This window comes from Aythya fuligula, chromosome 1 (assembly GCF_009819795.1).
Source record: "Aythya fuligula isolate bAytFul2 chromosome 1, bAytFul2.pri, whole genome shotgun sequence".
NCBI lineage: Eukaryota > Metazoa > Chordata > Aves > Anseriformes > Anatidae > Aythya > Aythya fuligula.
The window spans coordinates 205,065,172-205,091,628 of record NC_045559.1 but is presented as its reverse complement, the minus strand read 5'-3'; the positions used below and the strand labels follow the sequence as shown (position 1 = coordinate 205,091,628).

General features: G+C 42.6%; 1 protein-coding gene and 1 non-coding gene across 4 annotated transcripts in view; one reads left to right on the top strand and one right to left on the bottom strand.

Moving 5' to 3' along the window:
- FCHSD2 (FCH and double SH3 domains 2) overlaps window positions 1-26,457 on the top strand; it is a 136,145-nt gene that overhangs the window by 53,021 nt on the left and 56,667 nt on the right. For all 3 annotated transcript variants that reach the window (XM_032188328.1, XM_032188308.1, XM_032188317.1), the window contains exons 4-8: window positions 15,827-15,903; window positions 17,014-17,158; window positions 20,599-20,732; window positions 21,419-21,473; window positions 21,908-22,036. In XM_032188328.1, coding sequence (XP_032044219.1) covers window positions 15,827-15,903; window positions 17,014-17,158; window positions 20,599-20,732; window positions 21,419-21,473; window positions 21,908-22,036 — 540 coding nt within the window. The remainder of the gene's footprint in view (window positions 1-15,826; window positions 15,904-17,013; window positions 17,159-20,598; window positions 20,733-21,418; window positions 21,474-21,907; window positions 22,037-26,457) is intronic.
- Window positions 5,032-5,103, bottom strand: TRNAP-AGG. Its single transcript has one exon. It is a non-coding gene; the product is annotated as a tRNA-Pro (tRNA).

Below are 26,457 nucleotides of genomic sequence, written 5' to 3'. Positions count from 1 at the left end.
GAGCTGCAAAGTGTGCTTGCACACTCCAAGCCATGAACTGTGCGCTTTCTCTGCCCGTGTTGTTTAAAAACTAATAAATCAGTGAGCTGCAAAACCCGCATGCTGATGAACTGGGTATGATTTTTTTTTTAACCTGCAGTGTGTTCTTTCTGCTTTGCGTGTATTTTTCATAATGACTGGTGGTTGATTTCTCTTTCATTTCCCTTGTCCTTTGACTGGAAGTCCCCGAATCCTCGCTTTAAGCTTCTGACGTGCAGACGTGGCTCCGAGCAGCGTTTACTGGAGCCGTTCTCCAAACACGGCTCAATTTGGGGTAAAATCTGAGGGTCTGGTGTAATCCAACTCCTTTCTCCATCACTTATCGCTGAGGTTTCCAAGGTTTTCCAGTTGCCAGCTTGCTGATGGAGCCGCTCGGTTTAGGATGTGCTGCGGGCATGGGAATCCTGCTCTTTGTTTTATTACTGCGAGCCTGACCCCTGGTACCTCATTTTAACATCAGCGCGGACCCCGGTGAATAATGGTCTGTGTTGAAAGTGCATCCAGCTGGAATTGCGTCTTGGGACGTGGGGGTAGGGGGAACTGGAGGCCTTGGATGCCATCATGAAGCAATTAGACAAGCTACTTAATAATTTATAGCTTGCTGTCTTAAGGCTTGTAAGCGTTTTGACTGAAGAGGTTTTTGTTTAACCTTTCGGGGCTTTTTCCACGAAGCCTGCGTTTGGGTTCGGAATGATTTTCCTTTGAGGAGTGGTGGGGAATACCGAAGCAGATGACTTTGTCATCTGTTAATTAGCGCTTTGTGCTGCTCCGTGCGGAGACCAGGTCGCTCGCATCTCTCCGAGCGACAGCGTACGGCGAATACAGAAAAACCCACGCGAAGCAGGACATGAACATCACGGTATTTTTTGGCAAACCTTGTTCAATTCCTTCCAGCTGAATTTGCTCGTGGCTCTGGGAGGTCGTTTGGCTGCCTGTTTGGTAACCTTAAAGTTAATATTACCTTAAAAAAATAATAATAATAAAAAGAAAAATACTGCAGAAGGGAGGAAAGCGATGAAATATTGTGTAGTTGGTGTTTATACGAGCGGTTGTTCGTAGAGATTATTTGGATTATTGTGAAATCATTTCTGGTGACTGCTTTAGCCCAAAAGCACATCTCAGCTCTACATCAAGATGTAGAGCTGTGGTTTCAGTCATGTAGCTTTGGATTCAGTTCTGAACAGGCTCCTGGTTTCCAGAATTACGCAGTAAATTCACCTTCCTTTACTTTATTCTTTCTGTTCCCTTTTTGCCATCAAACTCATCTTTCATTTTCCAAGGCCTTTCCCCTTTGGGGGAGCTGGTATTTTTGCACAGTGCATCTTGCAGTATCAATGTTAAACTTCCTAGATTTTTTTTCCCCTAAAAACTTTGAACCTCCACAGTTGAGTTCCAGCAGAGCTTCTCCTCATCCCCCTTCCCAAACTATTTAACAGCACTCTCTGGAAAACACCATTTCTAGTTTAAAGACTGGAGTATTTCTATTTTCCTTGTGTTGTTTTTTTTTTTTTCCTACAGGTTAACTTGCTGCCCTCGAGCAATTACTTCTTTAACACCTGCTAAATCAGCAGTGACACTACTCTAGTAGTTGTTGCAGGTAACACCACGCACGTAGACATTTGGTGCCATGTCCCTGTTGCACGGTAACCCTAATTTTATGGCTCTCTTATCATGATTACACCCTGAAAATCTCCTGAACACCTTTTTAGCAGTGAAGACAGCATCTGAAGTTGTATAGTTCTGGCAGCCACATCTTCTCAAGCACCCTTTCCCCATCCCTCCAGCTCTTGGGCATCGTGTGCCTTATCGGCAGGAACAATTTGTGTTTTTTTAGGCGTCCTTGCATGAGGCTGCTCCTAAAGTACCCCCTCCTGGAAGCTGCATGCTTTTTACTAAATCCCTTTATCTTTTTTAAAAATAGTAGCCGCTAATCTTTGGAAAGGAAAAGCTGCCACTAAGAGCGAAAAAAAGTGATATTAGGCAGTCAGCAAGATTTGACTTTGAGTACGTGAGGGCTGAACATCCCAAAATGTGAATTACTGTAAGTTCCCATAACCGCTGCGTGATCCCAGATGTCAGGTAATGTGCTGATGGGCACTGATGAGATCAATGCTGCTTTCATTCTTTCCTGCACATTGTGGTTGACATTAGGTAAATCCTGGGATATAATTTTAATCTTAAATTTGCTGTCTTGTCACTGCATTTGTTTTTTCTGCCCCTGATGTTGCAGAGTTCGGACCCGTTCAGGGTGTCGTGGTGCTCCCAGGCACCACAGGAACCCACTTAGAAAAATCCGAGGCAATATCTATCGATATCTCTTAAATTAATGCTTTGAAAATATCATTGGGAACTTCCATGTATCACCTTGCAATAAATTGGCTTCTCCAAGAGTCCGGGGTGCTCTCTGCTGCTGGTGTGAGTGTCCGTGAAATAATGTTTCCAAGTACATCATTTCAGTCCTCTGCTCAGACAATTTTAAGTTAAAAAAGAGCATTTTTTCTTACCATCACAGACTTTTCAATGTCCCGTTTGTGGTAAGTTCAGACCTCGCTGGTTTGTTTTATTCATGCACGAGTAAACTCGTCCGTGTCTGTTGGCCATTAGTAAATATAGAGGTAAACAAGATTAACTTTGATTGTTTAGAATCAACTTTGAGCCCAGGTGAGGTTGACGCAAACAGTCCTGGAGTGATTTTACCAACTGATTTCAGTCCTGCCTGCTTCCTTTCTTGACCTGCCTTGGAAGCGGATTTGGGAGTTAGCCAACAAATCAAAGATTTTTCAAAACCAGCAAAGTCGGGTGCTGCAGGTGCCTGGTGATGTAAAACTAACCACAGGACCCGTTCGGAAAGCAGAAAAAAATGCCGAAAAATGTCAGGTAAAAGTGGAATTTCCACGTGAGATGGGACGGGGTCGTGCTGTAGCTGCCTGAGCGCCAATTTTCCCTTTTTTCGAGCCATTTTTTCTGTGCGGAGATGAGCTCGATGTTTTTTTTTTCTCAATTGTTCCTGTCTACTTCTTTTGTAAATGAGCAGGAAGGAGGGGGTTTTATGTGAATGAAGTCAAGCTGAGTTGAACTCGCCTTCTCTTGGCAGCTCTTCCAAGATTTGGCTTGCGTTATAACTTCAGAGAAAAAAACAATTTCTAGTAGACGGATATTGCGCTTAATGAGTGCTTTAACACCTGTATCCTGGGCTGGGGAGGTTTTTTGTCCTTTTTTGGGTTGTTTTGGGTTTTTGTTTGTATGCTTTTTTTATTGTGGACTCGATGGTCTCTTCCAGCTCAGGATATTTTATGTTTTTTTGCTAACTGTGACCATGAACAAAAAGCAAGAATGCTCCCAATCTGTTTGCAGGGATAAAACAAGACATTGCAAACTGCAATACGACCTGAGCGTTCAGACCTTTTACAGATGAACATCTGTAAGTGTCTGCAGTGCAGACGAAGGAAATAATTGCCTACATCTTGCCTACGGGTGGCCAGGCAGGGGCACACAGCCCCGCTGCCCGTGCTGCTGCCATGGCAGGGGCAGCCACCAACGTGAGAGGAGCAGCAAGCTGGGTTGCCAAGGCTGCTTTTTATATTCAGCCCAAAAGCGGAAAATTCAGTTTTTGTAGGAAGCCTTGGGAAACATTGGCTCTATTCTGGCATCTTGGGGTATGAACATTGAGAGTTTCAGTGGTGGCATCTCAGACATGAACTACTGGAGCAGCAAACCATGGGTTAAAGGTTCTTGGTAATGTCATTTCTCGTCTTATCTCAGCTGGAAAGCTTGAAGAAACTTCTGCTGGTGTTAAAAAAAAACACAAATTGCAAAAATTTGAGCTGACCTAGGTAATCCACAGAGCGTTGCTCCGACTGATAACGTAACGAAGTTTGGAGTTAAGGGAAGGAATCAATACTTGTATTTTCTTCTTTTTTCATTCTTAAAGGCCTGTGAACCCAGTTTATCTGCTCATACCAGCCTGCAGATCAGCTGTCACAGCAGACTAGGGACTGGAATTATTTGTCCTTGGCAGCGTTTCTCCTGAAATTATATTGCTGGAGCTTCTGAGATTCTCTTGTATTTCCCTGCAGGACACAGCCAGGCTGGTTGTTATCTCCAGTGGGATCTCCCAGCCTTGGGGCCAGGCTGGATGGGGTTTGGGGCAGCCTGGGCTGGGGGCAGGCATCTCTCATGGCAGGGGTTGGAATTAGATGGACTTTAAGGTCCCTTCCAACCATTTCCAAAGCATTTTGTGACTCTGTGACCTCCTTACATGAATGGAGATTCTTCAGAAAAACCACTTGGATGGAAGTCCAGCCAAGGCGAATCCTCTTCATTTGTTGTTAAAAAATTGTGGGTGATCATCTCTGTCATGTTTACCACTTGTAATGATACTTCTGGTACATTCTTACTGAAATATTGCTCCACAGGTTACATTTCCTGGCTGAAGCAGCCCTTTCAGCCCAGTTAATTCCTTTACTGATCTGTGCACAAGCAGGGTTGACGGGCGGTGGCAAACCTTGCCTCCACTGTGGCTGTGGGGTTAGCCAGTCGAAAGTAAGTTGGGAGAGGGCTTGGAAATGAGTGCTGTTCAACTGCTGAATCCCAGAAGCATCAGGGTTGGAAAAGTCCTCCAAAATCATCTGGTCCTACCACCAATGTCACCACCAAGCCCTGTCCCCAAGCACCACGTCCAAGCTCTCCTTGAACACCCCCAGGGACGGGGACTCCCCCACCTCCCTGGGCAACCCGTCCCAAGGCCTGACCGCTCTTGCTGAGCAGAAATGTCTCCTCATTGCCAACCTGAGCCTCCCCTGGCACAACTCGAGGCCGTTCCCTCTGCTCCTGGCCCTGCTTCCCTGTGAGCAGAGGCTCCAGGGCCTCGATGTCCTTCTGGGAGTGAGGGGCCCAAAGCTGAACCCAGCACTTGAGGGGCGGCCTCAGCAGAGCAGAGCCCAGGGGGACGAGCACTTTGGACACCGTTGGCCTCGGTGTCCTAAAAGAGAAGGGCTCGTCCGGGATTTGAACCCGGGACCTCTCGCACCCTAAGCGAGAATCATACCCCTAGACCAACGAGCCCCACATTTGGGGTGCTGAGGCAGCTGAGGACCCAGCCCCGGGTGCCCGTGTGGGATGTGCGGTGCGGGGCTGGGACCTCGCTGCCCACAGGGCTGAGGCTCTCCCAGAGGCCGGCGCTGGCTGGGAAAGCTGACACCAGCCCGGCCTTTGGCCCACATCCCCGGGCTGCCTCCTCCATCCCCAGCAAAACAGAAATCCCCAGCACAGCAGGAAGGGCTCCCGAGGTGATCAGCTCCCTGCCCAGCTGCACGCTGCCCACCTTGAGGGGCGCCGTTTGGGGAGGAAAACGTTTTTTTTAGGAGTAAGCTATCCAGGAGGTTTCTTGTGCCGGGTTCAGACAGCGAGCACACCGAGTGGCAGCTCTGTGACAGCTCTGCTGGTGAAGGAAAAAAGGTCTGTGGGACAAAACACGGCCTGCCCTGCACGGGTTGGGTGTAGCTGTGCTTGTTGCCTCGAGTTGTGCCAGGGGAGGCTCAGGTTGGCAATGAAGAGACATTTCTGCTCAGCAAGAGCGGTCAGGCCTTGGGACGGGTTGCCCAGGGAGGTGGGGGAGTCCCCGTCCCTGGGGGTGTTCAAGGAGAGGTTGGATGTGGTGCTTGGGGAGAGGGCTTGATGGTGACATTGGTGGTAGGGGGTGGTTGGAGCACATGATTCTGGAGGGCTTTTCCAACCCTAATGATTCTGTGAACTGAGCAGCTTTTCAGGTACAAAGTACAGCTCACTTAGGTTGCTGGTAATTCCCAAACCACAAGAAGTGCTCTGAGGACTGAGCAAAGTCTTTGGGCTGCCATAAGCTGTCTGCGTGCCCCTACAGCCTGATAGCTGTGAGGGTTGTTAATCAACATGTCAGATAATTTCACTTGCTGACTGCCGTGCATTCACTTTCTTTACTTTGTAACCGCTGACTTTGGTGTAAATCAGCTGTATTTGCTAATACAAATATTTAGTTTAACAGGTATTATCACTGCCTCTGTCTCCTGGCCTGAGTCTCTTAAATATTGTTCTTAATTTTACGCTCTTTCTATATGCATCACATGTCTTTAAATTAACTGAAGATTGATGAGTTTAATTTTGGTTAAGGTCTTACACTGCTTAGTTCATAATTCTCCGTTTTAGTTATAGGGTGAAACAGTAAGTGCAGTTATTAGAATATTTCCATCTTTCTGCAATGCTGCGCTTGCAGGCTTTTAAAGTTTTAATTTGAATTTTCCACTCATTTAATTTCATCCTGAAACTCTGTGTTTTGTCACAACGAGATTCAGCCACACGTGTTCTGTAACCTTGTGATCAAGTGGAAGCAAAATGGAATTTTCCCTAGCTGAACTTCCCCGACGAGCACACTACTTTTGCTATCATATGTGTTTTCCAACAATTTTCTTAAAATTCCCTGTGTTGCAATCTGCACGTTCTGCTAATGAGTCCGTTTTCATTGTTGCTTAATTTGTCTCTGTGGATGACTTTACCAGTGTGTAGTTTTGTCATCCTCTTTTCATGAAGTTTCCAGCCTTTATTTTACAATCTTTTAACATCTTTCTGCACTTTAGTGTAATAATGGAAGAAAATACGTATATTAGGGAAAATGAGGTTTACTGTGGCTTGTCATATTTTTCATGTCCCCTCCGGTGTTTTAGTTTTTATTCTTGTGCAGTTCTCTTTTTGCTTATTTTTTCTCTGCATCCACATGAGCCAGGCTTCCTCTCACCTCCCAGAAAATATCCTAGGATCGACAATACCACAGATTTGCTTCCAAAAAACCACACTTGAACCTGCTTGTGCTGTGAGAATGGGTTTGTCCTCTTTTCCTGCCATAAGGCAGCCGGCAGTTTGCAAGCAAAAATTTGTATTTTGCAGGTTACTTCCCAAACGAGGCATGGGTAAGGCTTGCTGGCAGCATCGCTTGACCAGTCTCTTCTAAAAAGGGTTTGGTTAGATTATAAATATGTTATTTTTTTTTGGTGAATAAAGCATTTTCTTTTTTAGATGGAATAAAAAGCCACGTGGATCAGGACGGACTGAAATTACCGTGGGTGGGAGAGCTGTGTGGATGGGTTATCACATCTGGGGTGTACAAAGCTGCTTTAACCTTTTTGCTACTTTCTTTAACAAATGATGTGAACCCGACAGCGATTCTGCTGGCGGTGTTGAAGGCGTTGGTGCGGGGCAGCTGCCCGCTGGTGCAGACCGATGCCTTTGGAGGTGTTTTGCTGGCAGGATGATGAGGCTTTTCTCTCCTCCATCAGGCAGGTGAGGTGGTTATAGCATCATTCCTTACACCCCACTTCAGTCTGTGCCTACGGGATCCTGTCCAGCCTCCTGTTTTTTGGGGCGGATGTGGCCGGATTCCTCTCCCAGACAGAAACGTTGCGGGAGGCGAAGCTGGGTGCCACGCTTCGTCAGCCGCCCGAGAGGTGAATTACAGGAAATCAGGAATTGAAAAATACACCAAACCCTCACACGGGACAAAACTAGGAAGTGCCAGGTTGTGGTCTCACTCTGCAGAACGGATCTCGTGGAGATAAGCACAGGGAAGGTGAGAATATGAGAAGCTGTTGGGTTTTTGGTCATCAGTGACGCTTTGCTCTTTCCCACAGCAACTCGGTTGCGATGCTTTTCTCTCATGAAGCTGCCCCTTGAGTGCAGAGGAAGGAGGCAGACAGCATTTCAGGAGCCTGTAAGGCTTCAGGTGGTATTTCTCAGGTGTTATAACAAAAGGTTGTGTAGGGAAGAGAAATATTTCCACCTGACAGCAGCATTGCTTCAAACCCTGCATCGTGCGCCTTCAAAGTCATGTTAAATAACAGGACCTCTTCGTGCTTTTGGTTTATATCTCTTAAAACAGCAGAAAAAGATTTGTCCCATCCGCTTGCCTCCTTCTCAGGCAGTACTTGCTCAGGTGAGGTGCTCAAGAGGAGACCGATGGATCCGCTAAGTGTGAAAGTTGCTCTTTTGAGTGAAAAGTAAGGCTGATTTTTTACACTCACTTTTACACGTGGTGTTTGATTTTATTTTGCACGGCTGAAGATGCTGCGTCCTGCTGTTCCGGAGCTCTGTGGCAGGTTGAGAAGCGTTGTGTTGAAATAATGCTAGCAATCAGACCTGTACATGCAGAAAAAAGAGGTGGTTAGCAGTGACTTCAATCTCTTGGTCAAAAACTCCTCCTCACTCAAGCGCTGGGCTTGGCTGCCCAGGGCAGTGGAGGAGTCCCCATCCCTGCAGGCATTTAAGAGATGCGTGGTCTGGTGACGGCACTCGGTAGGTCAGGTTGATGGTTGGATTGATGGTTGAAGATCTTGAAGGTCTTTTCCAACCTAATTGATTCTGCATTTCTCCATGCTGAATGTTCAGGGACTCCTAAATGGATTTTGGAGGCTGTCTTTTGAATTGGGATGTGTCTGGGGCTTTGGGCAACCTCAATTCTTAGATTCCCTAAAATTACAAAACGAACACTGCTAAAAGCTTTATTATCCATTGTAGTGCTAGGGTAAAAACATCTGCCTTACACAAAACTTCGCAAAGCAATGGCATGCCGTTCAGAAACACTCCACAGGACTTTGCTCAGTCTGTTAGGAGTGGGGATTTGCTCCAGAAACACAGGCTTTTGACCAAGATGCAAACCAATTTCTTCTGCAGAGCTGTTGATCTGCCATCAGCCACACATGCAGGTGCTATGCTGGGGCCTTCACAACTTCTTAGAGATAATCTGAGGTTCTTCTGACAATTTCATAGGTTTTGACCGTAAGGAAGGCAGCTATGAAAAAGGACTCTCCATTTAGGTTTTTGAAGAACTTCCCAATCTAGACAAAGTTAATACAAGTATAGGGAAGAATAACTGCCTGTAGTCTAAACACAAGCTCCTTTTAAGACAAGATGACTAAAAAAAAACAATTTAGTGGTTTCACTCATTTCAAATTTGAGGACTGGGGGGTAATTTTGTTCAGCCCGTTGGGTTTGTGGTCTTGGCGAGGGGGGACGGCAGCTTGCTCGGCATGTAGTAGCTCCTGGTGGCTCTTGGTCTATCAGCCCTACCTCTGCATGGCAGTGGATGCAGAAGGAAAACCACATCGAAATCTCACTGGACCAAGCAGTGAGTTTTGCATCGACCTAGACGTTTTTAGAAAAAGGCCTTAAAAATAGCCAGGAATGTTTCTGAATGGCAACTTACTCCTAGTTTAGCGATTTGAAGCGTGTAATTTAGAAAGTAAAAATAACGTAAAAAGCTGAATACATAGCTTGATCGTTTTAGCTAGTTTTATTCTAATTTGTAAGCTCAGAGTTACAAGCATCTGCTGTTTAGTTATGGACACGGTGCCTCATCGTAAAGGTAGCATTTGTTCGGGTTTTCTCAAACCCTCTTCTTTCAGGAGACTCGCTCGGAAGGCAGCATAAGCTCATGGGCAGGAAGATCGAGTTAGATTTTCCCAGCCTCTCCTACATGTGTCTGGAAATGTAAATGTTGATATTTTCTGTTGCTGCACGTGCATCTTGTGCAGAGAAAACCCTCCCTTTGGACTGAACAATATTGGAGAAGTGTTGCAAATCCTGCCTTGCGGCGTTGGTACGGCATGAGTTGTATGTTCCTGGAATTTGGGAGCTGAAGACAGAAAGCAAACAGTTGGAAGCCTGCTAGGACATGATTTTATCACTTAATTTTTATTGAAATAGCCTGTTAGGGTGCTCTTAATAATGGATATATGCAGGTAGAGAATCTTCCAACATTTATTTGTTGCCAGGTGAACTAGAGCATCGCAGGTAGATTGACTGCTGTTAATCCCCGAGTTGTTATATTATTTCACAGAGATCTTGGCCTGATGCAAGGTCAGGAATACAGTAGATTAGAGGCTATTTTGATAAATAAACACAATTTGGCTCTGAGTGCAGTCAGCTTGGCTGCAGAGCATTCAGCATCAGGTCGCTTCCCCCATTAAAGCTGCGAGTGTTGGCTTGGGAAGCTCAGCTTGGTAGCGCTCCCTCTTCCAAAAGGCTGAGGAGTTGGTGCTTAGGGACAGGGTTTGGTGGTGACAGTGGTGGTATGGGGATGGTTGGACCAGGGATGGTCTTGGAGGGCTTTTCTAACCCTAATGATTCCATGATTTTGTGAGTTTTGAAGTTATGCATCACTTTGGTTGGTTGAAGTTCCTAGAAAAGCTTTGGAGCAACAAATGGAAGTGTTAAGAAAAACAGATTCATGATAGTTGGGCATACGCTTTTTTTTTTCTTTTTCTTTCTTTTCTGTACAAATTAACATTCATAAATAGGGAAAGTGCTGGATGCCTTGACTTTGGGGAGCTTGCTGATCCTCGTGGTGGTCTAACACACATGCTAGGGAAATGTGGTCAGGATAAAACCACAAAAGGGTGATAAAAGCCATTTGGCAAATCATGTAGATATCAAATAGGTTTTTGTGCTGTTTTTTTGTTAAAATGAATGAAGCTTCATAGGGTCTGTCCCTACTCCAGTATTTTTCATCATCATCATTTGTGTATGGAGTGGGATTCATGCTATTAAATTTACTGATGCTGACCCAGGACTGGTGGCAGGTGGGTCTACCACCAGTGCTGGAAGTTCAAAATCAGCCTCAAAAATCAGAGGAAGGTCTTTCAAGTGTTGCCTCCTACCTTTCGAGGAAGATTTGGCCCAACTCAAGAGAGACCAGCGTAGAGCAATGAAAATCAAGGGCAAGGAAAGTAACCAGGTTACAAATTAAGACTGAAAAATGTACTGGAAGAAATAGGGACATGCTTTGTCTAGAGTATAAGGAAGTCTTGAAACACCACAAAAGACGTTGTAAAAAGAGATGGAACAAGTAATGTTTTGTTTTACCAACTCTACAATATTCTTGGAATTGGAGTAAGTGATATAAGGCACATTTGAGTCAAAAATAGCTAGGCGTTGGGATGAGACCCCACATTTCACTGCTGTTTGGGGAAGAATTAGAGAGCACGCTTGCAGTGAAGTAATGGTTTTAGCTTTTAACTTCAAGGTAAAAAACAAACAAAACCCATGAAGGACATGAGAGTTGACCTTTATGTGGCGAAGCCCCACTGCGAGTGCCATGAGTGATGTTCGTTGGGACTGCCAGAGGATATTTCACTGCCGTAAATTAATTTTTCAGCTTTCTCCTTTTTTTCCTGTGCCACCTTGTCATGTGTCGAATATCAAAAAACGAGGCATGGAGCGGCTTGGAAAGAGATTACGAATGTGAGGATGAGATGCGTTGGTGGCAAACTCGGTGTTTTCTTGTCCAGGAGTTGTCTAACAACAGGAAGGAGCACCCCAGACTGCAAACACAAAAGGGACACGTTGCTGTTAGATCTGCACCTTTACATCAGCCTCCTTTAATATTCCTAGGGAGCTTCAAATTGCTGCTGCAGGCCTCCTAAACCCACGCTATCGATTCTTTAAAGGCAATTAAAGGATTCAAGGCGATGCAGACAAACAGTCCCGGCATATCTGTGCCCTTAGGAGGTACTAGGATGTGCTGTAGAAGTCCACGTGCTGCCCGTGTTGTGTTTTTTTCAACATTTATTCTCATTTTGATTTGCTCTGCAGCAGCTCTTCAGTCCCGGTCTCGTTGCCTGAGGTCCCCTCCTGCGTGGAAGCCCCGAACTGACTCCGTCCCAAACAGAGTTCGTTCTTGTTAAATCATTGCAGGTTTTATTGACTCTCGCCCTAGTAAATAAAATGCCACTTCAAGCAGTTGCTGTGAACACGCAGCATCGTATTTTGGGACTCAATATTGACACTGACTCATTCGCCTGCGCTGGGGAGCAGCACGCAGGCTGCGTGGCTCTGCCGTGCCCTCTCCCCCACGAGGGTTTGAAGAGATGGTAAACCCTACAAAATGTGTTTCACATTGCTCCTCAGGCTTGTGGGAAAACATCTGGACGATTGCTAAAGCTGTCTGAGGGTTGCTGGCAAGAAACATCTTGCAGTTGCGGTGAGCCAGAATCACTGACTAGTGCGACTCATTTGGATTCTTACTAATTATTCTGGGGTCTTATTAATGGAGGAGAACCTGAGAGCATCAAGGGAGGTGCTGTAGGACATAGGGTTTTGAATTTTTCTAGTAGAAGTGTTCTTCAAGATTCAGGAATTTCATATGGCCTCGTTGTGTGGGGTTTTTCTTCTTTTTTTTTTTTTGAGGATTCACCGTGTATGGCACTTTCTCCTCATTCTCAGCCATTCTTACTCTCATGCCATTTTAAAAATAATCTGATATTAGACAAACTGCAGGTTTTCTGATGTAAAAGAAAGTCCTAAAGTAACTCAATTTGACTTACGAAGAACCAGCAGTAATGAAATAAGACAATTTTCCATCCATATGCAACCACAATAGTGAATATTGTGAATATAGGGAATGGTGGATATTCAATAGTGAATAGTGAAAAATGCATAATGTGTATGGATATATAAATATATAAATATAATTATATATTGCATATATATTATATATATGTATAAATATATAAAATAGATTGCTCCTGCTGTTGTAGAGCCTGGCACTGCTGAATTGCGCCAGCATCTTTCAAACTTCTGTTGATTTGGTTGACTCCTCCTGGAGAAACAAGTCGAGCAAAGCGAGGTTATAAAGCTCTCCCTTGCGGAGTGTTTGCTTGCTGGAAGAGTGCTCAGGACACAAGAGCACGAAATTTGTCCTACTGATATTGTACCCAAACTGAGTTTAGCATCAGATGGTGTCTGCGATGCTTTCTGCAATCCCTAATAGGTTTTAGGGGGGGGCCGGCTGTCAGCAGCAGCTCTCAGTTTTTACTAATAAAGATCCTGAGACTTTGAAAATCGTCATTAGTGTGTCTTTTTAAAAGCCTCCTACATCTCTATCAATTACCTGTTAATTTGGGACATCTTTCACTTCCCTGTCACCAACTACTTACTTTCTATTATCTATCAGTGTGATAGCTAATGTTCCCAGAGCGTTCCTTTCTTTTTCTTTTTCTTTTTCTCCCCACTGATGCTCACAGCACAGTGCCTTGGGGGCGAGGAAGGAAAAACCGAGGTGCGGGAAGGGTGCGTGTCGTCTCGTGATGAGTTGAAATTGGCTTCGTGTGACAGCCTGTCTGTTTCCACTCTTTTACATTTGCTCTTCCTAAATCCTGCCTGGCGTGGGAGCAACGCACGAGGTAGGATTCACCAAGCATGGTTCTTCTGCCAGCACGAGCGGAGCTTGAACGGCGCTCGCAGGAGATTCCAGGCATTCACAGTCTTCGTGTTGATTAAAAATATTGAAAGAAGTCAACGGATTGAAAGAAATCAATGGATTGAAAATATATCAACACGTTGAAATAAATCAACACGTTGAAATAAATCAATGTGTTGAAAGATATCAACGGATTGAAAGAAATCAACGGATTGAAAATAAATCAACGGATTGAATTGCTCCTACCATTCAAAAATAAGTAACTGAACATTTATTCAATTATAATTATACATTCCTTAGGACAAAAAGCAAAAATTAAAATGAAAAAAACTCCTTGTTTAGCAGCCAATGAGCAGACTTTCTGTAGGCTTGGTGAGCTGTCACCTTCCATGCTTACAATAACCCTTTTTTTTTTGTATTTCTCAAAATTGCTGTTCTTGAAGCCAACCCCGTGCCTTGCACGTCCGAGCCGTGCAACATCAAGGATGCTGCTTGGCTCTCTGTAGCCTGCTGAAACGAGAAGGAGGAGAGGTCTGGAGGGTTTTGGTGGAACTTCGGGTTGTAATTAATCTGTTTTTAATAACTGAAGCTCTAGGGTTACTTTGAAGGAAACGTGAAGTTTTGGGAAACGCGTCCTCAAACAACATTGCGACCAGGCCAGCCTGCGTGGACTCCTCTTGTTGCCTCGTCACATCTCTCCCATTTTGGGTGCACATTTTCATCCCGAGCCCTTCGAACGTGGTCGACGGGCACCTTGGGGGCAGCAGTGGCCCTTGGAGGCCACGGGCCGAGTCGGGCCAGGCCAGGGGCTAAGCAATCGTTTCGCGTCCCGGCTCGAGCTGAACAAGGCCGCGCTTTGTTTCAGTGGAGCACAACGAGGAGCCTTGCTGAGGAAGGAACAAGAAGGATCTTGTCCCGACAAAGCGGCGATTGGAATTGATCTTAAGAAAGGGAATCTGCTGTTCTCAACTCATTCAAAGTCATGCACTCGCCTGCAGGAGTTTGCACGGAAGGCAAACATTTTGGTTTATCGGTTCTCGGGAGAGTTCAGTGGATGATCGGGCGTCTCAAAACGCAGCTGGAGCCCCGTGTTTGGGGTTTCGTTGACTTCTGTGGCTCATTTGTTCACTTTGGACACAAACGGTCGAGCCCGTATAATCACGCTGGTTTTGTGTCTGATTTGCTGGCATCGCGAGTAACGAGGTTTAGGTGGGCAGTAATGGCTTTAAAATACCCCTACCGTGACTTTTTACACCTTTACCTATGGCAGAGCTTATCCTCAGCCACCAGCAAACATGTTTCTTGGTTCATTTTCTGGTTTTGAACGTTTGTTCAGCACCTCGGGTCACATCTCACAGAAGGATCCTGGTGCACAAGGGGCAGAAACGTGAAAGCAGCTGCAGGTAGAGGCCCCTCACAGGGCTCCAAATCTCATCGCAAACTGACTTAAATTAAATATCCCTTTTCTTTTTCCTTTTAACAGCTACCTAATGCGATCCACTACTCTTAAAATGAGAAGAAATTGCAATGGGAATGCAAAAAATAAGAGTTACAGGCATAACTTTGCTCGTGAGAAGTATTGAGGACTGTGTTGTTTGAGGGATTGATTATTTTTCTCCGCCAAAAATTTCTGGGTTGTGCTAGTGGATGGCTTGGGGTATGGAAGGAACCGGCAGCGTTTGTAAACCCATGGAAACTGGATCAGGGAAGTGTGGAACCAGTGGGCACGAAATCACCATTAGCAGTGGTGATGGACCTAATTAAAAAATGAGGATTTTGCTGCAGTGTCTTCATTTAATTGTTTCTGGGGGTGCACCTGGCTCCTATCCTGTTTCTCATCTGTGGGTTTTGGTGCTGGTTCGTGCTTTGTTTCCCCCCATCCCCACCATGCCGATGCTGCTGCACCAGCCCCCCTGGCACCGTTACAGCTCCATTTTGCTGCTGTCTTGACGTTGCTGGTTTTATGAGACTGTGCTAAGTGAAATGCAGAGACTAAATAGTGTAATTAACATTAATAATTAAAAACAAAATGCTTTTCCTAATCTGTAGTCTGCTGTCGCCCTTGGAGCCTGATCCTGAGAGCACCAAATGTCCGTCGGTTCCCCAGGGATGGAGCCGTGTCAGCCTGGGGCACAAATGACCTGACATTTTCTTGCTCCCGAGAACCCTTTTTCCTTTGCAGTTCAATAAGGGTTTTGTTTGTGCTGTCTGTGACACATCAAGACGTTTTGCTGTCAATATTCCTGGCTCTGATTTGGCCACACTCTGGTTTTGCTGGGGTCATCACATGCAGGAATATTTTCAGAGCTGAGGTGTGCATTTAGATCTTGGGGTCCCTATGAATTAAGACATCAACATGAAATTCATCAATACATCTCACCAGAAACTTAAAAAATATAAAAAGGGATAGAAATATATATAGAGAATATATATCATGTATTATCATAGTTTGCTAAGACTAAAAATGAATTGTTTCCTTATATATCAGATTATCATTTGTCAGATATAAGAGCAAAAATGGTTTTTTAGGTATCTCGTTTTAACTTTTTTTTCTCTTTCTTTCAACAGAGCATTCAGAAGCTGGCTAGCCAATACTTAAAGAAGGACTGGCTGGGAATAAAAGCTGATGAGCGAGCTGATTATAGGTAATTTAACAGTTGGATATCTTGAAATAGCCGTCTTTATATTTTCAATTTGTGTAATTATTTTTCCCAACAATGAAACGCTGCTCTTCTGTATTTTAAATGATTTATATTCATTGTCGTAGAGGATTGACAGTTAAAAAGGAAGCTTTTCATTGTTGTAGGGGATTGTCAGTTAAAAAGGAAGCTTTGTTTTCCTCTAAAATTTTGAAATAGGCTTAAATAGCTGTTTATAACTTGGATAGTTTAGGAGGATTGGGAAAACAAATGGCACAACAGGATAAAAAACATAATCGTGTGCCTCCTTTGGGTATTACCAGTTGAGAAGTTGGTATATAAATATATATCTTTTATGAAATAGCTTTAAGGTTAGAGTAATAAGCATGCAGATTACTCCACAGGATGAGACAAAGCAACAAATTTCTTTTTCGGGGGCTATTTGTAATGAAGATCCCATCTGACAGCGAGGAGGCACGAAACTGGTGTTTACAAAACTGGGTTTCATTAAGAAGCAAAGTGCATCTTAACATGAAAGCAGACCTGACTCAGTTGCTAAATGCCTCCCACCTTTGGATAAGTACCTCCTAAGTATTTTGGAAAGGTGTTAAAATACCTCATTTTCCTATTCTGACACATTTTGGTTCAGAAGGAATAATCCGTTAATAGATTTAAGGTTTGGATTATTAGCATCTTCAGATTAGTTGTGGGGAGGGGGTTGGACAAAGAAACTGCAGTAGCTGAAGCAAAATGGATGAGCTATAACCACGAGCCCTATTGCAAGATGCCTAAAATTGCATGATCTTATCACAAGTTATCATCTGATCTGGTGGGTTTTAGCTGCTGCTTCCAGTAGGGTGTGTTCCATGGGAGTAATTGCCACCAAAATTAAATCAGAAAACAGGGAAAGGAGGAGAAAAACTTATTTTTTTGTGAAACTTTGATTAAACTTTTACATGAAACTGTAGGTATTTGCTAGATCTGCATGAAGAATTGTGCTGCAGCTTAGTTTTAAAAGCCATTCTTTGAAGAATGTATCATTTCTATTTACACAAATCAACACATTTTCAGCAGTGCCTGACCTCCCTTTCTTCCTTCTGTGTTTCGGTACTCTAGGAGCATGTACTCAGTTTGGAAATCGCTGTTAGAAGGCACAATGCAAGTGGCCCAATCCCGCCTCAATATCTGCGAGAACTATAAAAACTTGATTTCCGAACCAGCCAGGACTGTAAGGTGCTTCAAGGAACAGCAGCTGAAAAAGGTAATTTTCCTTTCTTTGGTTAATAGAGGTGTTTTAGTAAAGCATCTGTGTACTTCATAGTCTTTTTATGTGCATGTTAAAGAAGTAAGTGGCCAGCTTGTTGGAGAGGGAACAGAGTTCTGTGCTGACATCTGACATTTAAATTGCTTTGAAATGAATGCTGTACAAAGTTGATCAAAACTACCACTGCAAGTCTAACATCACGCTGTGACAATTAGATTGAATTGGCTGGGTAGTGCCAATTGCAAGTGTTAGAATAGGTTCTGATTTTAAGAAAAAGCCTGTCTTTAACCTGAAGGAATGATTTGTGCAGTCTTTGAGATGTCGAGTGCAGGTTGTTCAGCCACATGCTGTAAAAGCATCTCAAGTCACTATTCCAAAAGCTGCTATAACAGATCTATTAATTCATGCAAAGAAAATGCTGTAGTTCGAGGAAAAAAGTAAGCATGATTTTCATTAAAAAATGTAATTGGCTGTTGCATTTTAAAGTAATTTATGCCTTAAAAGGTCTCTATCTTGCTACTTAACACAGAATATGTTTGAAGTAAGATGCAATATTCCATCTGTTTCCATAAGGCAGGAAGACACTTTTTAAAAATAATCATGTATTTATGTGAAGGCTAAGTGCTCTTCGTATTTTCATTATTTTGTGTTTGTGTTCCGTGGATTTTGCTGGAGCAAGGAGAAAACCCGCTGTTTTAAGGAATAAGCATAGTTTACAAAAATTCATTACTGCACCAACCATACATTTTTGGAAGTTTTCAAAAATGATCTTTTGAAATGCTCGTTCTGTGGCTTCCATGAAGCATAAAATAAGGAGGGAAATAAAAATGCTGGTGGAAACATCAGCACTGCAAACATCTCAAATATTACTAATAGTTGTAAATATTTCTTCTGTGCGTATTACTGAGCTTTGCCTCTAGGTTTAATCTCGGGTAGGCTGAACCATGTATTCATGGTAAAAGACAAAAAGAAAAACAATTTATTTTTTTTCCAGTTTTTTGACCACATCTCGTTGCAACTTACCCCCTTCAGAGCAGTATACTGTAAAATATTTGGCTACAGACTTTTGAATAGATATTAGTGTAACATGAGCTCTCAGTTTCTCAATGAATTTTTGCATAACTCCTAGAATCATGTGCAATATTTTTTTTTTCTAGGGGAAAAATAACTTTATTAATATTGTTTGTTTATTGTCCAGGGGATTTTTTTTTTTCTGTGAAGATTTCCAACAATGTATAGCATCTTTATTTGGTAAATAATTGCCAGTTATTTTTCTTCTGCTAGTTCAGAAAGTTGATGGGTTGGCAGAAGGGAGGACCACTGCTTTAAATTTGTAGAAATTATACAGAAATAAAACAATTTTTCTTCACTTTGGAATTACCAGAACATGTTGTTACTATTATCAGGGCAGTACTTCTGGTTCATAATATTCTAACAGCCATACACTTTTCTTACGAGCTGGAACAATCCTCCACCTAGTAGTAGTAATTTTCCTCCATGACAAATTAATTGTTTTATACAGTGCAATCTGTCACCCGGTCCTTTGGCTTTCCACAAAGGTAAATAATGTGTCATGCTGATCTCCATCCAGCTAAAACCTTACTAAACTTAAATTTTGGAGTCAGTGAAATACTTGTAAGGTGGAGTGCCCAACCAAAGTCAAATTTCTGCTAGGAGCAGGGTCTCCATCCACAATTGCAGTAGGTGTTGAGTGGTTATTGATGACCTGTTCTGTTTATTTTCCAGATGTTTCTGTCAGCCTTTATTTCCTTGACATGGTAGCATGTAGAAGCTTTACATCAAATTCATTTTTATGACCCTTTTTAGTACTAACTGAAACATTTGGACAATCACATCATGATTTGTTGAAAAACATTGCTAGATGGTTGGTGTCCTGGCGCGTGGGCAATAAGTGTCTTCTGTAGGCCATGTCTCGCCTCTTGAGAAAAATGATCCCCTGCCTTCACTTGGAGGCTCTTCGATGTGATGAGGAGGCTCTTCTGTGGGCAGCAGCCCACCCTCAGCCATCGTCTTTCCCCTGAGGCCTTGTAAACTCATCCTGTAAGTGATGGGTGGCTTCATAGCTGGCCTTGGGAAAGAAGGCCCTGTGGTGTTCTTTCATCACGTGTCTTCAGAAAAGAGAGAATCCCAGAATCATTAGGGTTGGAAAAGCCCTCTAAGATCACCTGCTCCAACTGTCCCCTACCACCAATGTCGCCACCAAGCCCTGTCCCCAAGCACCACGTCCAACCTCTCCTTGAACACCCCCAGGGACGGGGACTCCCCCACCTCCCTGGGCAACCCGTCCCAAGGCCTGACCGCTCTTGCTGAGCAGAAATGTCTCCTCATTTCCCACCTGAAAGGCAAATAGAGCAGAATTGCTCTACGTGGAGGCAGGGCAACAAGAAATTATCTCTGTGAGCTCCCTGAGACAGCTTTCAGCATGTAACCAGCGTCTGCCCGAACCAAAACCCCTGAGGGGCATCCAGCCTCCTGACTATATTATTTTATTCTTCAGAGATGTAAAAGCAAACTGATCTGATGTTTCCAAAATGATCGTGTTAACAACTGGGGCTATTTGATATTTTAATTTTTTGATGCCAGCAGGAGGCTTCAGGGATCAAAACGCTGATTGATGTCGCAAAAACCCAGTCCTATTAAAATGATTTTAGGTCTCTGTCAGCAGTCCAATATATACGGGTTTTTCTACCTTTCATTTTCCTATCGTATACTCAAAGATCTCCAAAAAAGCACAGTCTTGTCCTCCACCATGAAGCTTCCCTTACGAAGCCCTATACTTAATTAATCTGCACACACGAAATAATGGTTTTAATGGGAACTCATATGAATTTTGATCTGAGAGAGCTGGGGGTGGTGGGCCTGGGGAAGAGAAGGCCAAGAATTTGAGGATCTGTCTCTAAATATTGCCTGCAGCTTTCACTGACCACCCCTAGTCTGTATTCAAAAGTCACAAAATAGTTTAGAAAAAAAGAGGCCTTAAAATAATGTTATCAAATTGTTCTTGGTGCTACTGTACCGTTAGGTTTTCCACGGTAAATTTTGTCTCGTGTTTGAAATTTTAGAGAAGGAGAGACAAATCATTTCTGGTATCACCTCTGATAGATTGCCTTTGGATTTTTCCCCATTGTATTCCAATTATTTCTACTAATTACCTCATCAAAATCTTTCAGGACTTTTATGTTTAATTTGCGAGTTATCATTGAATTCGAGCAGTTAATACAGCACTTGAAACAAAGAAATATGGTTTTATGTTCTGATCGGCTTTAAAAGGAAGGCATGAATAATTGACCAGGAGTGACTCGGAGACGACGTAGCTCCATATAAAACTTAATGAAAAGAAGTCAGATGATGATAATAGAATTATTTACATGCAAAAGATGTTAATGCTTTGTTTCCTGTATTTTTTTTTGTTTCAGTATGTGGACCAGCTGACAAGGATCCAAGCCGAATTACAAGAGACAGTAAAAGATTTAGCTAAAGGCAAAAAGAAATATTTTGAGACTGAACAGATGGCTCAAGCAGTGCGGGAGAAAGCTGATATTGAGGCCAAGTATGTTTTTATAATAGCGTATGTATAAATAATCGCATGTGTATAAACCAGATTTTTATTTGTATTAGTTTTTACACTTGATATTAGTTTAGAAGAAAGATAATTGTTTTCAATAAGCTTGTGCCATTTTTTTTAAATATGCATTTTTGTAACCATTTCAAATATGCTTTTACCCTGATAGTTTAGTATAACTTATTTAGGATAACTTCTTTAGGACAGGAGTTAAACTAGCTGCTTTAATTTAATCTTTTTGAAGGATACTGTGTGACCTAGCACTCTTTTTGCTATTAAAGGCTATTTGCTTCTCTCTCTCTTTCCAGATCTCAGATTTGGTATCAGTCCATGTGAGGGGGCGGGGGGACGGGGACACTATTTTTTATGCTCTTTGACATCTTGAAGAGGTTGATTCCCGTTGTTTCAGGAAAGCAAGCAACTCCCATGCTTTCAGTTTGGAGTTTTGCCTGTATCATTTGAGTTTGCTTCACCATTTCTTGCAAGTTTGTTCATTTCTTTATTTTAAAAAAGAAATCCTCAGTAGTGTTCTCAGATTAAGCTTAAAACTATACAAATAGAAATTTAGGCATGAAAAATGGAAGTTTTACAGAAGCGCGGTAGCCTGTTTATCCTGTGTTTTTGTAGAAAAGGTACAAGGCAGTAATCTCTTCTGTTATTTTTTTTTGTTTCAGGTCTAAACTTAGTCTTTTTCAGTCAAGAATAAGCTTGCAAAAGGCAAGTGTAAAGGTGAGTATAAGGAAAGTTTGCATTTATGATGTAAGTGCTTTGAAGCTATTTTCTTGAGGTGTATGACCCAAGTTGTCTGGAATCTATAGATGACTGACATTTGATAAGGTACCTTGTTAGAATGAGTTATCAGATAAGAACAGACTCCTCAGCAGTCAGAGTGCAGAATTACATGAGGCCAAATTTACAAGGAAGTTATTTCTAGTCATAATTACAGCTGTTCTATAAAAATTGCATGTAAAATTACAAACTGCATGAGAGAAAAAATAATTTTAAAATCTCCTTACCATTAAGAAAAATCTTAATCTGTTAATCCTTTAAAGTTTTGACTGTATTAATATATGCATGCATGCGTATTAATCTGCTCTTAATCCTTTTTTAGTCATTTAACTTCTCATTAGTACCTACCTTTTAACTTCTGTTTCTTCTCGTAGTTAAAAGCACGACGATCGGAGTGTAATTCAAAGGCTATCCATGCAAGGAATGATTATCTTCTCACTTTAGCAGCTGCTAATGCACACCAAGATCGCTATTATCAAACAGACTTAGTAAACATTATGAAGGTAAGGAAGCTAATTTACATTTTGGAGTTGAGAAGTGTGAAAATCTGGAAAGCAAAATTAATAATATGCAAAATCTTGGGGCAGCACTGTTGACTTTGTTGACTTTTACAGTGTATTGCAGTAGATGAAGGCACTGCAATGGATCTTGTGATAACATACAGATACTTGGTAACAATTGTCCAGTCCCAAAGCTAAGCAGTTGCCTTTTTTTATTTTTACTTCGTTTTTTAAACCATTTATTTATTTATTTATTATATTTTAAAAATATACTTAAATAAAGGAATCAAGTTGGTGGACCTTAAGTTAGAGATCTTTTTGGTTCCTCAGTGCCTATCCCAAAATATTTTTTTTGTGTCTGATCAGAACATTTCTTTATGGTATAGCTAACGAAAATATAACTATTAAAGATGTCGGTTTCAAGCCATGAATTTTAGAGAATAGCAAATCAGCATTGCTGTTCTTACACATGGCAGCTTGCCACGTCAAGCTGAGTAGATGCTTGAACTCGTAGGAAATGACATACTTAAAAAGTTCAAATATAATTGCTGACAGGTTTTCCACAGCATTCTAGAATTACTTAAATGTATGCAATTCTTTTAACTTAGAATTAAATAGTTATGAATAAAGTGTAAAATCTGCAATTTCATCTATTTGAATCTAATGCAGGCTTTATGTGGTTGTGTTCCATATTTTGACATTTTCGAGGTGTATTTAAGTTTGCTGTGTACAAACTATTTCCAGGTGATGTGATCGTGGCAACTCATTAGCCTGTAATTTGCATTTAAAATTGCTTTATTGGATAACGTATCACTTCTGTGAACTTAAACTTCTGAGTAGACTTCCTCACCTGGAACAAGGGTGGCAGGTTGGAACAAGTCAGTGTTACCAGCATGTTTTTGCGTACTCGAAGAAATCTGTTTGAAATCTATCTGTAAGAAATCTATCTATAAATCACGTTCATCTGAAATGCAGGTAACCAAATTACTCAGGGAGCAAAACACGACCTCTGAGGGATTCTTGCGTGAAATTCCATCAGGTCTTGACTAGGTTAACTGCTCCTACGGTGGTGTGTGGATGCCTCTTCAAGAAAATCACAGTTTGTGTTGGATGTTCATTGCTCTGCCTCGTATATAAGTGCTTGGATGGCCAAAACAGATCTGGGCATCGCAAAGGCAATGCAGAGCTGATGGTCCTTGAAGCTGTGAAATGGTTGTAGAGGAAATATTCCTTATAATGTTGAAGATAAAATTATGAATAAATACTTATAAGGTAATTCTGTACTACCTGCATGGCTAGCTGTCAGCAGTTACTGCTTTTACGTGTAGGTAATGCCAGAAGTGAAATTAATATGTTCAGAACCTAAGAAATAATATGGACATTTGATTTTTTTTTATTAAAAAACAAAAAGGTGAAATGATGGCTGGCTCTGGTAGGTGATGGCTGCTCAAGTCTCAGGGCATTGGAACATAATGCCTGCAAAATGCTGCAGAGCACACCGAGTGTCTCATTTTCTCTGTATGTCCAGCTGCATTTTGTGTGTTATGAACTAGGCACAACGGGTGTCAGCGTAGTGAGCCGTGCAGGATTGTCATCTCTCTGAATTTCCCTAAGTGTTTGTCTTTTGGATGGTACAAGTTCTCTGTGCTGTGAAGTTTCTGCAATAAGAAATCAGACAACAAACTGTTGAATCATTCTTGGAAGGCTGAAAAATACAGTAAGGGATAACAAAGTCATGCTGGTGCCATTCCTCTGCGTGTGTGCTGTTGTCCGTAGATCTTCTGCTTACCCGGGGTCCTGTCCTAAAGCTGCTGCTGATCCGTGTTAGCTCGTGGTGGTTCCTTTACCAGGCTCCCTCTTGCCCAGTCCTTTCTTTTGTAGAACTTGTTTTGAAGTCGTTTTCAATGTGAACGGTTTTTGATATGGAAATCTCTCTGTGCAACCTATTCTCCCGTATAAATAATCGTGGTTTGCTGCAAACCTAAATTGCAAGTACTCCCATTGAGCCAAATTGCTTTGGAAGGGAAGGACAACATGCAGGGTTCTTTTTCTGCGTCTCTTTCAGATATTTGTGGCAGTTAAACCTCCTGGTCTGGTAAAGAGCTGTGTTAATAATGAAGATCTGTCAATTTGGTTTTGGCACTTTGGTGTATGAGTAAAAATCAGTGGGCGCACACAACATCCTTGCAACAAGGTCTTTTGGGGCAAGGGAGAGAATAAGTTGAAGGCAGGGCTTCAAATTGAATGTCTACTAAATGCATTTAGAAGAGGAGAGAAAAAAAATAATCAGGAAAATCAAGGATAGTGTCATTGGGATCCAACTGGGCTTATCCAGTAAGTTTGGATGTGAAGCTGCTGAAATACGAGCAACTGGGTGTAATCTGGGGCTAAAACCAATCTCAGCATCAACAGAAGTGTGCCCCAACCTCTAAAAAGGGCTTCAGGGGTGGATCATTTATCAAGAAGTCTGACTCGTGAATGGGATCAGTACACACGTAAGTAAATGCGATATAGTGGGGCGATGAGAACGATTTCAGAAGAGGGACGGCGACTCCAAAAGCCGTCTTTAAGACTCAGTAAGCCCAGGGATAAGGGTGATTCATCTGGTTCAGTGTCTAGAGCTTGCCAAGGGCTCTCAGCAGGCTTCCCACTCAGCCTCTGCTTACGTAGAAGAGGTGCGTCCTTGCAGGTAGGGCGGGGGTTTTCTCACACATCAGGACCCGATGGAGAGATACCCAAGATGTGGGATTAAAGCAAATGCCTGGGCTCTGTAATGGGAGGAGATTTGCTGGCAGGGCCCTGTTTTTCCTTTTATCCCTCCCCCTTCCAACTGAAATCCGGAGGATCCATGCTGTTTAAATGCTGAGAAAATGACTATTTTATCTAGCATCATGATTTCACAGAAATGATGTGGAAAACAAACTGAAGAAGAGCAGTGGTGGTCTGCAGGTACAGAATCGTTCCGTATAAGCAAACGTGAAGGTTACGACCAAGAAGCGTCATAAAATCTTGATGGTTTGGGATTACCAGGCAAGGAAATAGCACCTGAAATTCGCCTTAAAAAGTGAAAAGCAGTATTTAGAGATAAAATCACTGCCTACGGGATAAAGAACTCGGAGTTGCCGTTACCATTTGTGATGGAGAAGCTGGAATGAAGGATGAAGAAATGGGGACTTGACTATTATGTGATCCTAATCCCATCTCTACATAGCATCACTAGGAAAGGCGGCCTACCGAAAGGTGATTAAAACACTTTCTTTACAGCCCTGTTCCTCTTTTAGCAGTGTGACCCCAGCAGACATTACATACAGTTGTAGTGTCTAAGCCAAACGTGGCCATTTATATCTTAAGGTTGACATTTTTAAGATGTCAACCTTCTTTTTTTTCACCTTCTTAATGAGTCTTCTGGCATTCATGCCATGTTGACCACCTTGCTACCTGGTGAGCACCTTGCTACCCTAATTTCTCCATATTTCTGTGACTGAGCCCATATGCCTTCTGCAGGGCTGCCCGTGTGCCAGGTCACATCCGTTTTCTCCATAAAATCCCCATCCCAAAGTCCCAAATCTCCATCCATTTCCAGCATTCCTGAAAAATTCAGCTCTCGCCACCCGCCCTGTTTGAAAGCAAACTGGAAGACAGCAGCCGGACTTCTGTAAGGTGGGAACATTGCGTGCAATCAGCAGCACCCTGAACACCACAGGGCTTAACGGGGTTATTTAGGGTCTGCTCTTTGAGGAGCTGTGCAGATCGGCTGATTTTATCCACGCTCTGCACCAGGTGAGCCTGAGATCCCCGGAGCACACAGCATCTACCCTGTGAGATCTGGAGGTGTGATTGCAGGACCAGTTTCATTGCTTTATTTGGAAGCGGGTTCATTGCCTCGCCTTTTCTTCGGGGCAAATGTTTTTGTATGTGGCAGAGAGATAAACTTTAAATTATTTTCGGGCTGGCTTTCAGAGTTACTCAGTAACCCGTAGGTAAATCCTTTATCTAAATAATATTCAGCATCTAAGTTGTTTAATATAACATTCAAGCTTGAAAAACAAACTGCCCCACCTCCCCTGCCCTCAAAATCTCCCTAATCCTCACCTGAAGCATCAGTTTTACAATACAGATGTTACAAATCACGTGGAAAGATTTAAAAAAAACAAAGTAATTTTGGTTCAAAGACTGATCTTACATACCTGTTGTCTAAAAAAGTTGTTTGAAATTGAATTTAGGTATAAAATGAGAGCTGCTTGGTGTACTGTTTGGAGTGCAGCAGTATGGATTTGAGCAGAGTCAAAGCTTTCCATAGTTCTTTAGATGATAAAAACTTCAGGAGTGGAAAAAGCCCTGCAGAGATGTCAGCTGCTCCTTGGCTGTGTTGCTGTGTGAGAAGGTAAAACCCGAGCTTCTTTACAAATGCCTCAAAGACCCTT